This window comes from Asterias amurensis, chromosome 7, assembly GCF_032118995.1.
Source record: "Asterias amurensis chromosome 7, ASM3211899v1".
In the NCBI taxonomy this organism is placed as follows: domain Eukaryota; kingdom Metazoa; phylum Echinodermata; class Asteroidea; order Forcipulatida; family Asteriidae; genus Asterias; species Asterias amurensis.
The window spans coordinates 24,350,045-24,364,748 of NC_092654.1; the positions used below are offsets into that span (position 1 = coordinate 24,350,045).

The 14,704-nt window shown below is 38.7% G+C and overlaps 1 protein-coding gene across 1 annotated transcript in view; it reads right to left on the reverse strand.

Moving 5' to 3' along the window:
- The window catches only part of LOC139939684 (1-phosphatidylinositol 3-phosphate 5-kinase-like), a 48,996-nt gene that overhangs the window by 30,334 nt on the left and 3,958 nt on the right, over nucleotides 1-14,704 (reverse strand). Inside the window, exons 6-12 of the mRNA XM_071935751.1 lie at nucleotides 14,256-14,436; nucleotides 13,159-13,285; nucleotides 12,363-12,520; nucleotides 11,580-11,691; nucleotides 11,011-11,161; nucleotides 9,614-9,763; nucleotides 8,758-8,844 (exon numbers count right to left, since the gene is read on the reverse strand). Of these exons, the coding sequence (XP_071791852.1) occupies nucleotides 8,758-8,844; nucleotides 9,614-9,763; nucleotides 11,011-11,161; nucleotides 11,580-11,691; nucleotides 12,363-12,520; nucleotides 13,159-13,285; nucleotides 14,256-14,436 (966 nt within the window). The remainder of the gene's footprint in view (nucleotides 1-8,757; nucleotides 8,845-9,613; nucleotides 9,764-11,010; nucleotides 11,162-11,579; nucleotides 11,692-12,362; nucleotides 12,521-13,158; nucleotides 13,286-14,255; nucleotides 14,437-14,704) is intronic.

Sequence of the window (14,704 nt, forward strand, 5' to 3'; positions counted from 1 at the left end):
CAAGGAAAACCTTTTAGTTTCTGTGTGGAGAGGCAGAGATGGGAACTGTTTGAATGGACATTAAGAAACCTCCTATAAACTCTGTGTGGAGAGGCAGAGATGGGAACTGTTTGAATGGACATTAAGAAACCTCCTATAAACTCTGTGTGGAGAGGCAAAGATGGGAAACGTTTGAATGGACAATAGGAAAAGCTCTTAATTTCAAAATGATGAGGCAGAATGATCTGACTGCATTGTACACATACCATTCACCATAAAAGCTGATATCAGAATGTGTACTGTAAACTGTACTAATGTAAATCTCACCATGGATTATGTTGATAACCTCACTGGGTGTTACTTTAGTTTAGATATTGGCGTTCTCATTGAAGTTACAGTGCAAGCAATTCTCTTTGTATTTGGACTCGTCGGCAATATCTTTGTATTGATCGCAATTGCAACAACCCGGAAGCTTCAGACCACTACGAACATGTTCATCTGCAATCTGACCGTACTGGATTTCATATCCTGTGCATTTCTCATGCCAGCCCATATGGTCGGGACGCTTTGTCACGCCTGGCCGCTTGGTGATACCTCCTGCTTCATCATCGGACATCTGACTTGGTATTTGACCTGTCTCTCATTGTTCACTCTTGCTGTCATAGCAACGAGTCGCTACCTTCTCGTTGCTCAGACCGTTAACTCTTTCAGTCGTATCTGCAGTAGTAAGAATGTCATCATCTGTCTTCTTCTTGTCTGGGGGTCTGGTGTTGTTATCTACTTCCTCCCAGTCACCCTCATGATCAACTCTAATCAGCTTACCGTTGCCTTCTCCCCAGAGTTCTTAAGTTGTAATATAAGGGTCTTTCCCGACTCGGTTGGTACCACATCAAGTCTTTCCTTGTTTTTACTACTGCCTTTACTGCTCTTTATCGTGGTAGGATGCATATGGATTCCGATACAGTTCATCTTGACCTTCTGCACGGTTAGGCGAAGCAAGCGTCGTATACAGCCCAACGTCAGGGCGTTCAGGTCCCCAAGTCACAGCCCTCTAGTCAGAGTAGGGCTTACGAAAGAAGAAATACGTCTAACGAAAATTCTGCTTCTTATCTACATCATCTTCATCTCAATGTGGCTCCCTCTAGTGTTGAACATTGCACTAACCATGGTCTTCATGGTTCCATCTAAGGGCGTCCAACGACATACCTATTCAGTGTTCCTGGCTGGATCAGCTTTGAATCCTTACGTTTACACATGGTTTAATCCTAAATTCCGCTCAGCATTCAAACAGCTCTCAGTAAAACTCTGCTTGTTGTGTAAACGCAGAAGAAATCAAGTTATCGTATTGACTTAAACTAAGAACAGTAACAAGTTGTAAGTTTTCTTGTCATTTTAATTAGGTGAGAAGTAAAGGTAAAAGGAATTTAAATGGTAACATTGATTAAACTTCCTAAAACAAACTCTTTTGTGTAAATGAAGAAGAAATAAAGTTTTATTGACATAAACCTAAGTAAAGTAACTAAACAAGCTGCAGGTCTACTCGCCTTATTAATCAGAGAAACATAAATGGTTAAAGACCTGCTTGAACGAAAATGTCAAGTTGTGAACTTTGCTGAATTTCACTTAAAATGTTCTCAATGAATAAGGAAATCGAGTCATATGACTATAAATAGATTTCAATTGTGTAAAAAAAAAAAAATTTTGAATGCCCTAATCCTGCGCTTTTCTTAGAGATTTGCAAAAAGCCCTGTTATGTAATCACTCTCAAAACGTCATAGTTGGGAGCTCAAATTAGTCGATAATTACGAAAAATTCAGAAGTGTACACATATCAAAATTACATTAAAATGGTGAACAAGTGCATTATAAACAAGTTAAAATACCACTTCTGTTGAAAACATTCCGCTCAGGTAGCTGTTTAAAAAAAACATGTTCTGTCTGAACATGGTTTGGACCTGAACAAAGACAAACTTACTAGAGCGGTGCCTGGATGCCAAGCACTCAACCGTCTGATTTATTTAGCAAAACAAAATAAGGGAGATCGCCAACATTAAGGCTACAATCCCGGCCAAAATGCACCCTTTCCTAACGTTGTATACAACAATTCCCTGTGCACTTCCCATTCACATTCAAAACATTTGTCCCCTGCCCAATGTTGACTGTAACTCAGAACACAATCGTAACTCAGAACACAATCGGCAATTGGAACCAATATTGAAAGGGGGCAGGGGGGCCCAACGAGATATGGCCGGGATTGATTCCGGCCAAAATGCTTGGGCCACCCTTTCCTAACGTTGTATACATCAATTCCTTGTGCACTTCCCATTCACATTCAAAACATTTGTCCCCCGCCCCCTGCTCAATGTTGACTGTAACTCAGAACACAATCGGCAATTGGAACCAACATTGAAAGGGGGCAGGGGGGCCCAACGAGATATGGCCGGGATTGTAGATAGCTCAGTTGGTGTAGCGCTATAGTCATATAGGTTCAAGTTCAGCTCCAGTCAATTTATCTTTGTTCAACCCAAAACTGTTTATTATTTTCAGTCAGTTTCCCTTGTGGCTTGTTACTCAAACAATTGAACAGGAAGTTTTGGCAAAATAATAACTCATGCTTCCCTGGGCATTAACCTAATTTTATTAATATTTTGAAGAAGAAAACAAAATGCCTAAAAACTGTAACAGTAACCTTTTGTAATGAGTCAACAAGAGATGGCTGGGCTACATCCTAAAAACCTTAACATAAAAACAATTAGTTGAGGAAGTAATTTTTTAGAGAAATTTCAATTACGATCCATAGTTCATTTCCTAGGGGACACCATAGATACACTTTAACAGGCATTAAACATGTCCCCTCAGTTTGCAAAACTCCTTTGTAATACCTCAATTTATGTTTAACCCTTTAAAAGATCATAGCGGCCGCAAACGGACGCATTATTTGACAACAATTTCGCTCAAAAAAGAGGTTCAAGGAAAAAGCATGAGACGTTATTGACATCTTCCAATATTTCCCATGTACACATAGAATCTATAACAAAAACCAGGTACTTCTGTTTCTGTGTTTCACTTGAACGCATCTAGTCGACTGATTCGTCAGATATAACAACCTAACAAGGCAATGACGAACAGACAAAAATGTATTGGTCCATAAAAAAATGCATCATATAGTGCAATAATTATGATTATCTTAAATATTAACATATTTGTTTTGCCAAAAACCTACTATTTATTGTTCCATCAACTTTGTGTGTGATTGCAAAGGAAAACACAACTTTCTTCTTTATGTAACCTAACCAACAGCCATTTTGACAAAGTGACATGGCTGTGCTTGGCAAATGGGATTTTTTCCAAATCTTGTGTCCTCGCCTCTAATTTTTATTTGTTTCAATGTTAAGTTCCACAAATAATTTGTAGTATATGAATATTAAAATTGTATTGTTTATTATCGAATGGATTTCTATTTTCAAGAATAAAAAATATAATTTAACCAGATGATTTGATTTCATAAAAACAAATAATTCAAGTTGTTTTCGGGTTTTTTGCTACTCGCTAGACTTGCAGAGTCTAGTCACAGGGCAACTTGTATATTCCTTGAACCACCAGAAAATCAGGAGACAGAGCATTTTCATTCGCAGGCCCTAGGATGTGGAATTCCATTCCACACTCCATCAAAAGTTCTAGCTCTGTTAACATTATTTTTCAATCAGTAAATCTCGCCTTGCTTGGCCTGCAGTTCTAGTCAAAGAGAGACCGGCTTTTTGCAGGACTTTCTTGGCTAAATGCTGCAAGCTTTGCCTAGTCGTGGTTTTCCTCTTGGTTTTTTGATTGCATTCCCTTAGTTGTTTTTTTCCTGTCATTCTCTGAGCACTTTGTAACCTTAGGAAAAGGCGCTATATAAATGGTATTATTATCATTATAAACAATCATGCAATTGGCCATACTTTTTACTGCATGATGGCACTTTCATCATTGAATTGCATCACATTAATTTACAGTTTCGCCTTAGTTTAATAGCCTGTATGTAGTTTTCTTGCATTAATGATGAAATACATCAAGAAAATCATGCGAAAGCGATACACATATGCCCTGACGTTGTAAAAAATACAGCGAGTTTACTTTTATCACTCAACGTCGCCAGGGTATTTCTTCTTTCATCATATTAAGTAAGGTTGCATTAAAGGAACACGTTGCCTTGGATCGGTCAAGTTGGTCTTTGAAAAGCGTTTGTTGCAATATGCATATGGGTAGAAAGATCCTGTAAAAGTAGAATACAATGATCCACACAAACATGCCTCGAAATTGCACGGTTTTCCTTTTACCTCGTCGACTAACACGGTCGGCCATTTATGGGAGTCAAATTTTTGACTCTCATAAATGGCTGACCGTGTTTGTTTGCTCAGTAAAAGGAAAACCACGCAATTTCGAGGCAAACTTGTGTGGATCATTGTATTCTACTTTTAAATTATCTTTCTAACCATATGCATTTTATAACAAACGGTTACAAACGCTTTTTTATAGACCAACTCGTCCAATCACAGGCAACGTGTTCCTTTAAAGGCAGTGGACACTATTGGTAATTACTCAAAATTATTATTATCATTATTGACTACGAGTAATGGGGAGAGGTTGATGGTATAAAACATTGTGAGAAACAGCTCCCTCTGAAATGACGTAGTTTTCGAGAAAGAAGTAATTTTTCATGCATTTGATATTGAGACCTCAGATTTAGAATTTGAGGTCTCAAAATCAAGCATCTGAAAGCATACAACATCATGTGACCATGGTGCGACAAGTGTGTTTTTTTCTTGCATTAATATCTCGCAACTTTGACGACCGATAAAGCTCAAATTTTTACAGGTTTACAATTTATGCATATGTTGAGATACACCAACTGTGAAGGCTAGTCTTTGACAATCACCAATAGTGTCCACTGCCTTTAATTTGAAGTGAAGAACATAAAGAGACTGTACTATGACCCATGTTCATGACTTTACTTGAAACACAAAAATGACGTTCACAAGTCAAATACTACAACTCTGTTTTGCTTCCTGCACATTAAGATCCTCTTGTAAGCTTGACGAAAGTGAGGATTGAGCCCGGCATACAAGCAAGGATTGATCGAAGAATTAGTCAAGACAAGTAGCAATGATAACCTCTCCAGGGCAACTGGTACCATGTAATCATGTTTGAAAAAGTGCATTATCAGGAGTGGGAACCAGCACACCATCATAACAACGTAAATAGTCACCATTATTTTGGTCAGGCGGATTTCCTCCGGACGTATTATGCGCTGGCGTAGGTTTGCATCCGAGTGGACACCAAGCTGAGACAATCTCTGGGCATCTTGGATGCGTTTCTTGCTGGCTCGTACGGTGCAGAACGTCAGCCAATACAGTAGGGGGTTAGGGATCATTGAAACAACTATAATATAGAATGTCAATCCATTGACATACCAGTAGGTTACAAAGTCTGTGTTGTCTGCGTAGCACATGCGTAAACCAACGTCATATCGGATTTTTGAGAAACCCAGTTCTTGAAGAAAGATCAGCAATATGGAGGTACCCCATAAGGCAATTAAGAAAACGGCCACAATTCTGCGATTACAAAACCTCTGGTAGGATTGCCATGGATAGGATACCAGGCAGTACCGGTTACCAGCGATTGCCGTTAACGTCATTAATGATATCCCAATGGAAAGCAAGAAGAGATAGAATATGCAGCGACACCAGAACGGGTTGTACGGCCATCCTTCATAAATCTGCGATACCAACGTTAGCGGAATGATGAGAATATTGACCGATAGATCGGCCACGCTTAGATTGACGATGAAAGCGTAGGACGTGTTGCGTAACCGTGGCGATATTGCAATAGAGATGATTACAAGAGTGTTACCGATGAGTCCAACAATGGCTAGAAGTAACATATAAATAATCATAACAACTAATGCGGGTAGATCCATCATAAAACTGGACTGAGTAGGGACGACGGTACTTCCCTCAAAGGCCTTAGTCATGTTTTGGCTCAAAATCTCTGCCATGTTCCTTTCCATTTCACAACGATCAAGAAGATGTCGGCACTGAATATGTTAGACGGTCAGCCTAGCTGAAGAGATTGACAATGTTTAAATGTAGAGCCCCCTAATAAAAGCCGGTACTGTCTTCATTACACCTACACAGTCAACAAAGTTTACCAAAGATCGTGATTCTGAGCTGGCGTCATTTACATAAATGTACACAGAGTAAGACTGGCTGTTAAGTCTTATATATCCTAAACTGGTAATCAGTACAAATAGACACAAACATTAAGCACCTTGCTTCACACACGACCTGTATCAGCTTAATAAAGCAAGAGCTATGAATAAGTAACTAGATATGATAGCAACGTGTGAACTTGTTTGGTTTATCAACCATGTCAACCTTCTAATGATTGCAATTTCCAGGCTAGCAGTTTACGGACACAAACTGACAGGATAGCCCTGTCTAAACACAAACAAGTTAAGATTGTATCCTCAACAGGCATGGGAACTGGTTATGTTTAAAAAACCTGACAAATAGAAAATAACCCCAACTAAGCCATAGGCCTGTCGGTAGAAGGCGAGGAACGCTTTTAGTCCAGAGGTTCGGGCTCCCTTTCAGAAAGCTGCTCGCACTTCCCCATTTTTCATTGACTGAAGATGTAGTCTTTTAGGTTAATGCGTTCCTTCTCTTGCCTTAATGTGTAAACAGACTTGTAATGAAGACTAATCCTTTAGATTTATCAGTGTCCCTGTCTTCATTCGTGCACGTCTTGACATTAAAGGGATAGCTGCAGCCCTGAAAGTACATGGCCTCTGTTCTGAATTGAAATGATTAAGTCGGCCAAGCATCCTAAAGGGCAATTCCATGGTTAGTCGCATTACATTTCTCTGTGTCATTTCTTGATCTTGGTGCTAGTAGTTCTATGTGAGATATTCTTTCCACTAAGTTTATAGACTGATTTGTGCTTGACACCCAAGGCTTTGAATTGATGATATTAGAAATGTTGTGTGCTTTGTACTCTGAATGTTATAGCTTTGTAAAAAGCAGTCAGTCGCATTACACAAAAAGGACATGGAAAAAATACACTAGTCCCAATTCAAAAGTTTCCTCAAACTAAAAAACTTATGAAAGTTTTACTACATGTAACACACAACACATGAGTATCCAACAGGATACTTATAAATGGTCAGCAACTTGAACTTTTAGGTATACATGGCAAAACCATGGTCAGTCGCATTATGGTAAGTCGCATTACAGTGTTCCAGTCCATTTAACCAAGCCAACATGGAGCCCAAGCTGAGTTCTCATTTGGCAACAATGGGTTCATTCCTTGTCAAAAACTAAGAATAAACTGATTTCATATGTTAGCTATAACTTCTAAGTGGAATGAAAGGTGTGTCAAAAAATTGATTTTGTTTGTGTCATGTCCATGTTTGCTTAGAATTGCCCTAAAGGAAACATCTCAACAACCTTCAAAATTTCTGACGTAAATAGGGGAAACCCATCCAGTCAGGTAGGGACTAAAAACCCAAACCAAATGAAATGCGCTGATCCGGGCTCAAAACCGGGGTCCACACAGGTAATAGGCAGGAACAGAAAACCCTGAAACAACCTGCTGCAAAAGTACAGCACCATAGTTGTCTATGAGCTACTTTCAAGTATTAAAACATGGTTTCTTATGGAATATAATTTCACTTGTTCATAGTACTTATGAGCATCTTTGAAGATCATCAAGTTCAGTTTTAATTTGTAATAAAAGGTCATTCTTGTAAGTATAAGAAGAAAAACACAAAAACTCAAAACCACTCCTCAATACTGCACACATATTTGGTTGTAGAAACAACCCTTACTTTCTACATCAGTTGAATTTAAAGGGAATATGATAACAAAAACTGGAATGTAAATGATTGGCATCAGTCTAAATAAAGCTTGATCCAAAATGAAATAAATCACCCTGAGTGACAGTATTCTTTGGATAAGATTACACTTTTTAACCCTCCTCAATCAGCTGCCGTAATACAGATAAGTTTGTATCAATATCGACAAGATAATCAATATTGTAAAGTTCACATCTGCCACTCAAACTTGAAACAATGACATATAGGGAATTAAAAGTCAGTCATCTTGCTTTGTTGCTAGAACCACAGTCAATACACCCAGAACAGTGCTCGCACTCTGGCATTTATTATTTTGGGCCTAATTTCATAGAGCTGCTTAAAGGCAGTGGACACTATTGCTAACTACTGAAAATAATTATGAGCATAAAACCACACTTGGTAACGAGTAATGGGCAGAGGTTGATAGTATAAAACATTGTGAGAAACGGCTCCCTCTGAAGTGACGTAGTTCTCAAGAAAGAAGTAATTTTCAACGAATTTGATTTCGAGACCTCAGATTTAGAATTTGAGGTCTCGAAATCAAGCATCTGAAAGCACACGACTTCGTGTGACAAGGGTGTTTTTTACTTCATTCATATCTCGCAATTTCGACGACCAATTGAGCTCAATTTTCCACAGGTTTGTTATTTTATGCATATGTTTAGATACACCAGGTGAGAAGACTGGTCTTTGACAATTGTCCACTGTCTTTAAGCAGAAAATATTGCTCAACAATTTTCTGCTATACAAAAATGAGCAGGAAACCAGTCACAAAGTGTACGTGACGTGCCACATGTTAGTTTGGCTGGTATTTTTGATTCTGGTTAGTATAATTGTGTTTTGTGCATAAGCAATTCTACGATGTTGTTTGATTGATCTGCTTACCGTTTGGGAAGACTTCTCCAATTCCTGGTAGGGCGCCCTCTTGGTCCCAATTTCCAGATGGTTCTCTTTGAAGATTCTCCATAGAAGCTGTAAGGAGAGGAGGGGAAAAAGAAGGAAAAATCTTCATACTTCCACTTCAAATTAACACAATTTGCGATTCCGGATCGTGTGTATGCCATCAGCAGTGTCTTAAAAGATCAAAAAAAATTGTTTATACTACCAAAGTAGAAAGATTATCACGCCTGCATTTAAATGAAAATGACTCAGGGGAGCTTAGAACAGTCTAGATTGTAGGATGGAGGGAAACATGCACCAGTCAAGGAGTTCCAACGAGATTCAATATGTGGAATAAAGCTGTTGTAATGACTCTTTGGTCTACATCTCAACAAAGTTAGTGTATGGGTGAGAACAAGCAGAAAGCCTGGTTTCAAGCTCAAACGACCTGATGGCAACACTAGCGGTACATTTACCATGAACACAATTTGTGTAAAAGATAGAGGCTGGCTCCAGGTCTTAAATGGGAAAAAGGTTGTAACACGGTTTATAAAAATCATATTTTGATACAAAAGAAAGAGAACAATAATACAACCCCTCTTATGTTCATCTCTTTTAAGAAATGTAGGTTAAATCATACCAAATTGAGATACTAAAATAATTCACATTAACAGAAATAAATCACACCAAACTAATTTTGCTGAAAATATGCATATTAAAATTTACATCAATTACAATTTTTCTAGTTCAATACCAAAGACAACCATACACTGCTTTGAAAAACAAATTGCTGAATTTTTGAATAAATTTTCAAAAAAAAAAGAAAAAAAAAGAAGATAGGTTTCTAGGATGACTTTCCAACCTTTATTGCTACTGAGAGGGGAACCAGTGAAGAAATCTGTTGAAGGGCGCCGGCCACGGTTCCACTGATCGATCGGATCGCCAGACGTCAGTCGTCTGTGCCTCTTGACGAAATCGGGCTTGTCCTCCGAGTGGCTGGAGGTTAATTTCGCTACATTCACATGCAAAAGAAATATTTACTTGAAAGAAAAGGACGGAAATGTTTCCATGCGAAGTAGATTACGAGGGAGTGTAATCAGGGTGCACTCCAGTAAATAGCGAATGAATCAAGTAGAGGAGGGTCATTCATAATTTATAGGCCCTCAAACATTTCTGTAAATGACAAGGTTAATACTTAGGAATTGTTGAAGAAGGGTTCCTTTTTGCTCACAAGTGTAGGACCCCTCTCTCAAGATTGTTGCTCTCCTGACTGGCAATAAGTACTTGTGTGGCATAGTTTTGTCTTTCTTTGTGGGACCCTAGACTACTTCTCTAAATGGAAGAGAAAAATACAGTGCACATGTTTTATTTCAAAGAAGCGAGGGACTTCAAACTTTCATAATCTGTTTTTGTATTTTTGAATATTTATCATAAATGATTGGTTGTACAGGACTTTCTTGACAATGCACTCAGATGGACAATCATAAAGCTGCCTGGAAAAATAAAAAATGCAAAGAATTGAGCCCAATTTCAAGGATATGCTTCGTGCAAACGAGAAATCAGAGTTAAAAAAGTACTAGCAGAAACATTCATGCTTACCTACATATTTTAAAGGATTAAACACAAATTGTTTGCTTTTGTGTATGCATATTTAATTTTACTTAGCTTTCTTCGCTTACATGGCTAGCCCTTTAGCACGGTTATATGGAGCTAATTCTATAAGTGAAATGGTAATCACAAGCACAGAATTCCCCCATAGCAGAACTATGAAATGGGCCCAGTTCTGCTTAACAGTAATAGGCTACCAGCTTATACTTCTACCAGTTTACCTCTCTCAGTTTTGATTAGGATGAAAATTTTGTTCAGCACATTTTGTTTATATTTTGTTTGCAGTTTTAGGCAGCCGTGGATTACTAAGAAGACAAGAAAACTCGTGGGTGTTGGTATAAAAAAAACACTGGGTGTCCTTTTGGAGATAAAACAACCATGTACATGTAGAGTGTAAGACGTTGAAATAGTTTTTACTTCACCTCAAATATAAATATAAGGCTGTGGCCATTTCTATGATTCTGTTTTTGTGCATATATGAGAAAACTCCACTTCATAAAAAGTACATTCTGGAGAAATGGATATAAATGAAAACAACCGTGAAATCAGGAAAACTCCTGTGGATGAAATGGGCCTAGAAAACAGTACATGCCATGCTGAAAATGATGGCATTCAGCAATCAAGAAAACAATACATCACTAAGTAACTAACCGAGCCCGTCATCATCCGTCAGGTTTCCTTTGTCTTCTTGATCGATCTCTCTAAACCAAACAGGTTCCATGTTGTCCTCCATAGTGTTTATTTCTCCTTCCTCCGTCAGGCTTACATCTAAATCTTTAGATGACGTTGTTGTGAGTGCAGTCTGTTGTGAAAAAAAGTACACCGGTTTAATAAAGGTAGAGTTAAACTTTTTATTTATTTTTTCATTTTTCAAAAAATAATTCTGTCCAATAGAAATTTGAATCTACAAGCAGACCCTCCCCCCAATTAAAGCCTTGTCAACTTTATGGTATCACATTATGTCTGAAATGAAGCTGATGTGTCTGTTCCTACGGTAAGTAATTGTTATTTCAGCATGCAGTAATCACATCCTACAAACCTCACAAACAGTAACTTTGAGAAGTTCAGACTCTCAAAGTTAAATATGACAGTTCATAGTCATGTCATGTATACAAATATTGACTGTTTCAAATGCTATGGTTAAAACTTTAAAACTAAACCCCGGATATTACTTCCTATGAATGCAACAACGACAACAACAATAACAACAAGATTCTTACTTTGCCAGCGCGGTATAGTGCATACTCATCCCAGAAGGTGTGGTCGTGACTCGTGGCACTCTGCAGCCATTTAGCATCCAGTAAGGCTTGACCAATCGCTACAGCCTGTAGTCTGTTTAAAAAAAAGAAATAATAATAAGAGCACCGAATTCAAACTCTGGTGTTTCTGATCAGCAGAGTGTGGGTTCGAATCCCCTACCGTGACACTTGCGTCCTTAAGCAAGACACTTAACCATTGCTTCGGCCTTCGGATGGGATGTAAAGTCGTTGGTCCCATGTGTTGTGCAAAGCATGTAAGAGAACCCAGTGCACTTATCGACAAGAGAAGGGGTTCGCCCCGGTGTTCCTGGCTGTGGCTTCTGTATGCGCCGTAGCACCTAGTAAACCCTTATAAGGTGCTACATAAATGGGTCTCAGATCTCATCACTGCAATAACCTATCTTTCTGAAAGTTTGACACTACAATTAACACAACTTTGTGGTCTTTGCTCTACAGTTTGATGGTCTTGTAATAAATTCTTTATTTTCTTTTGTTTTTATTTTCATACAGTCAATTCATTAAAGCCTCAGAAACCACAGGCAAACTTAGTATTCACTGTTCAGCAAATGCAAACTTTTACTTTTTTTTGATAAGCATTTGGGCATCTAAATAAATTGCATTAGTCGCCCAGGCCAAGCCAGTATATGGTATATTTTAACCTGTCACTAATTTTGAAAATGTATATTCAGTACGAGACTTAAGCCAAAGACTAAGCGGTTGCTTTGGAATTGAAAAAGGACCAACCTGTGTGTTGCTTTGTCTTTCAGTAGCAACCAGTCTACAAGTTCACTGCCCACTATGCAATCATTGTACGTCCGTAGACGGAAACGGTGATTCTGAAACATAATGTCGTTGTTTGGATGCTGGATGAGAAGCCATAGTTGCCGTAATTGTGCAGAATCCTGTACAAAATAAACATATAGCACATTAACATATCTAGAAAATAATCTGTCAGAAAGCGTTCAACAAATCTTGTTTCTTCTATTAATTCCCTTTTGATCCAAGATTTTTCTCACACATCATTTTGTGCAAGCCTTACATGTCAAGTTTGTACAATGTCTTAGTTTGTTTGTGACTCAGAATAAGGTCATCTAGAACAAAGACAACTGTGGTGTATGTGTGTATTGTTTTTGTGATTTTGTTTGTCAGTAACCAACCCAGTCATTACCTCCTGTGAAGACCAGCTCCCGGCATTGTCATTACTCAATTGTTACTATTATATTATTAGCCATGTGGGTGACAGAGAAAGGGGCTTAATGGGTTGGTAAAAGAAAAGTAATGAATATCATCAAATGAGAACAAAGCCTTTTACTCTTCTTACAAGACTGCAATTCCTAGACAGGTCTTGAACTTTGCTCCTGAAGGGGCACAACAATTTTCCTCTGAGACGGGGCACTTCTATGGGGAAAACGTAAGTTTGTTTTGGAACCTTACAGAGGTCACTACAGCAAAAGCACAGCACCTAGCAATTGCTGTGGGTGCTGTGGGTTAATTAGAAGCTGAACTAGAACGTATCCAGCGGCAGGTTGTCAATGGTTACCTTGAGAAGATGTTGTCGTTCTTGTGCCACACTGCTGATAGACTTAGCTAGGTTAGTTGATGTTGGTGTCTGAACGACAAATTCAAACGGGTTGGACCCTCCATCCATACTACTGCCACTGAATGTTCTAGTTAACAATGCAAACAAAAAGAGAGTAGACAACTTACACATCTAATGTTTAAAAAGTGAAAAAAATAACATCAGAAATTATTGTGCACCTTGAGCTCTCTTAACAATAGTTACCCTAAACCGATGTATCCAAAAGAATACTTACAAAAAAAAACGAACTAGAACCCACTAAAAACCTGAACTGCACAAGGATAAAAAGATATCAGTAAAGTGCTTACTAAGGGAATAAAAGGGTAACGACGAGTTCTTAAACGACCGTTTAAAACCGGCAGGGTTGTTGCCATGTGTTAAAGGCCCGCCTTTATCGCATGGCAACGACCCTGCAAGGTTTAAACGGCAGTTTAAGAACGAGTTACTACTCTTTTATTCCCGTTCATAAATGCCTTTTCGGTTTAAAGGCGTAAAAAAGTAAGAAACTCGGTAAAACTTATCCGTTTACCGACATGCTTGAGCTCTGTACGTCCGTGTGTTGCATTGTTGTGACTGAGGCGACAGTTTTTGGATCCGTTCATGCGCGTAGTCTTGGTGTAAGATGTTTCTCGTTTTCCTTTCACACAGCGCGGCCAAATCACCGACAGTGCCCGCATCACCCGTAACGAGAAATGTCTTGCACAAAGACTAGCGCGTAGTATCTGAAAACAACCGGTTATAAACAGAGCTCCAGCTGGTCATTATCAACTGTTTAAACACCCCCACCTGACGCGCTCTCCACCAATAGGAATAGCCAAACCGTCTGAGGTATTTATGAATACCGCTTAAAGCGTCGGTTGAATGGAAAGAATTGGTAATAATCCACTGCAGGGTGCAACTCGCTCTAGTTCTAGTGCAGTTAAACAGACTGTCATACTAGTACCAGTAATCTAATGGTCTCTGCTGATCGAGAAACAGAATTCAATGTATCAAGCGCCATCATTATCCCCCCCCCCCAAAAAAAAAAAAAGCCAAGGAGAGCAAAACTAGTTTTGTACCTTTGTCGAATCCGACTAGAGTCATCGATCTTCTTTCTTGGTGTCATACTGTCTGGTGTCGGGGATGAAATCTCACTTGCTACTAGACTTAGATCATCATGAAGCATCTTAATATCACCCAAGGAGGTCTGGGCACAGCTCAAGACGATCTTACAACAGTAGGTACACACACGCAGAGTTCCTAATGTAATATCATCGTCATAAAATCAAGCTATATTTACATTTCAAAATGTATAGAAAGCTCTCTTTCATTATACAGTATTGAAAACAAATTCTGGTTCAATAATATTGTAACCTACCAGCCATGCGATCGATGTCTCCAAACTCTTCCTAACTTAGTATTAATCTTAGGACTTTAATGACTTAGAACTAGTTAAGTTCCATATCGTGTTGGGACACATTAAACCCATCCTAAGTTAGGATGAGTTACTCCCAACTCGAGATAGGAT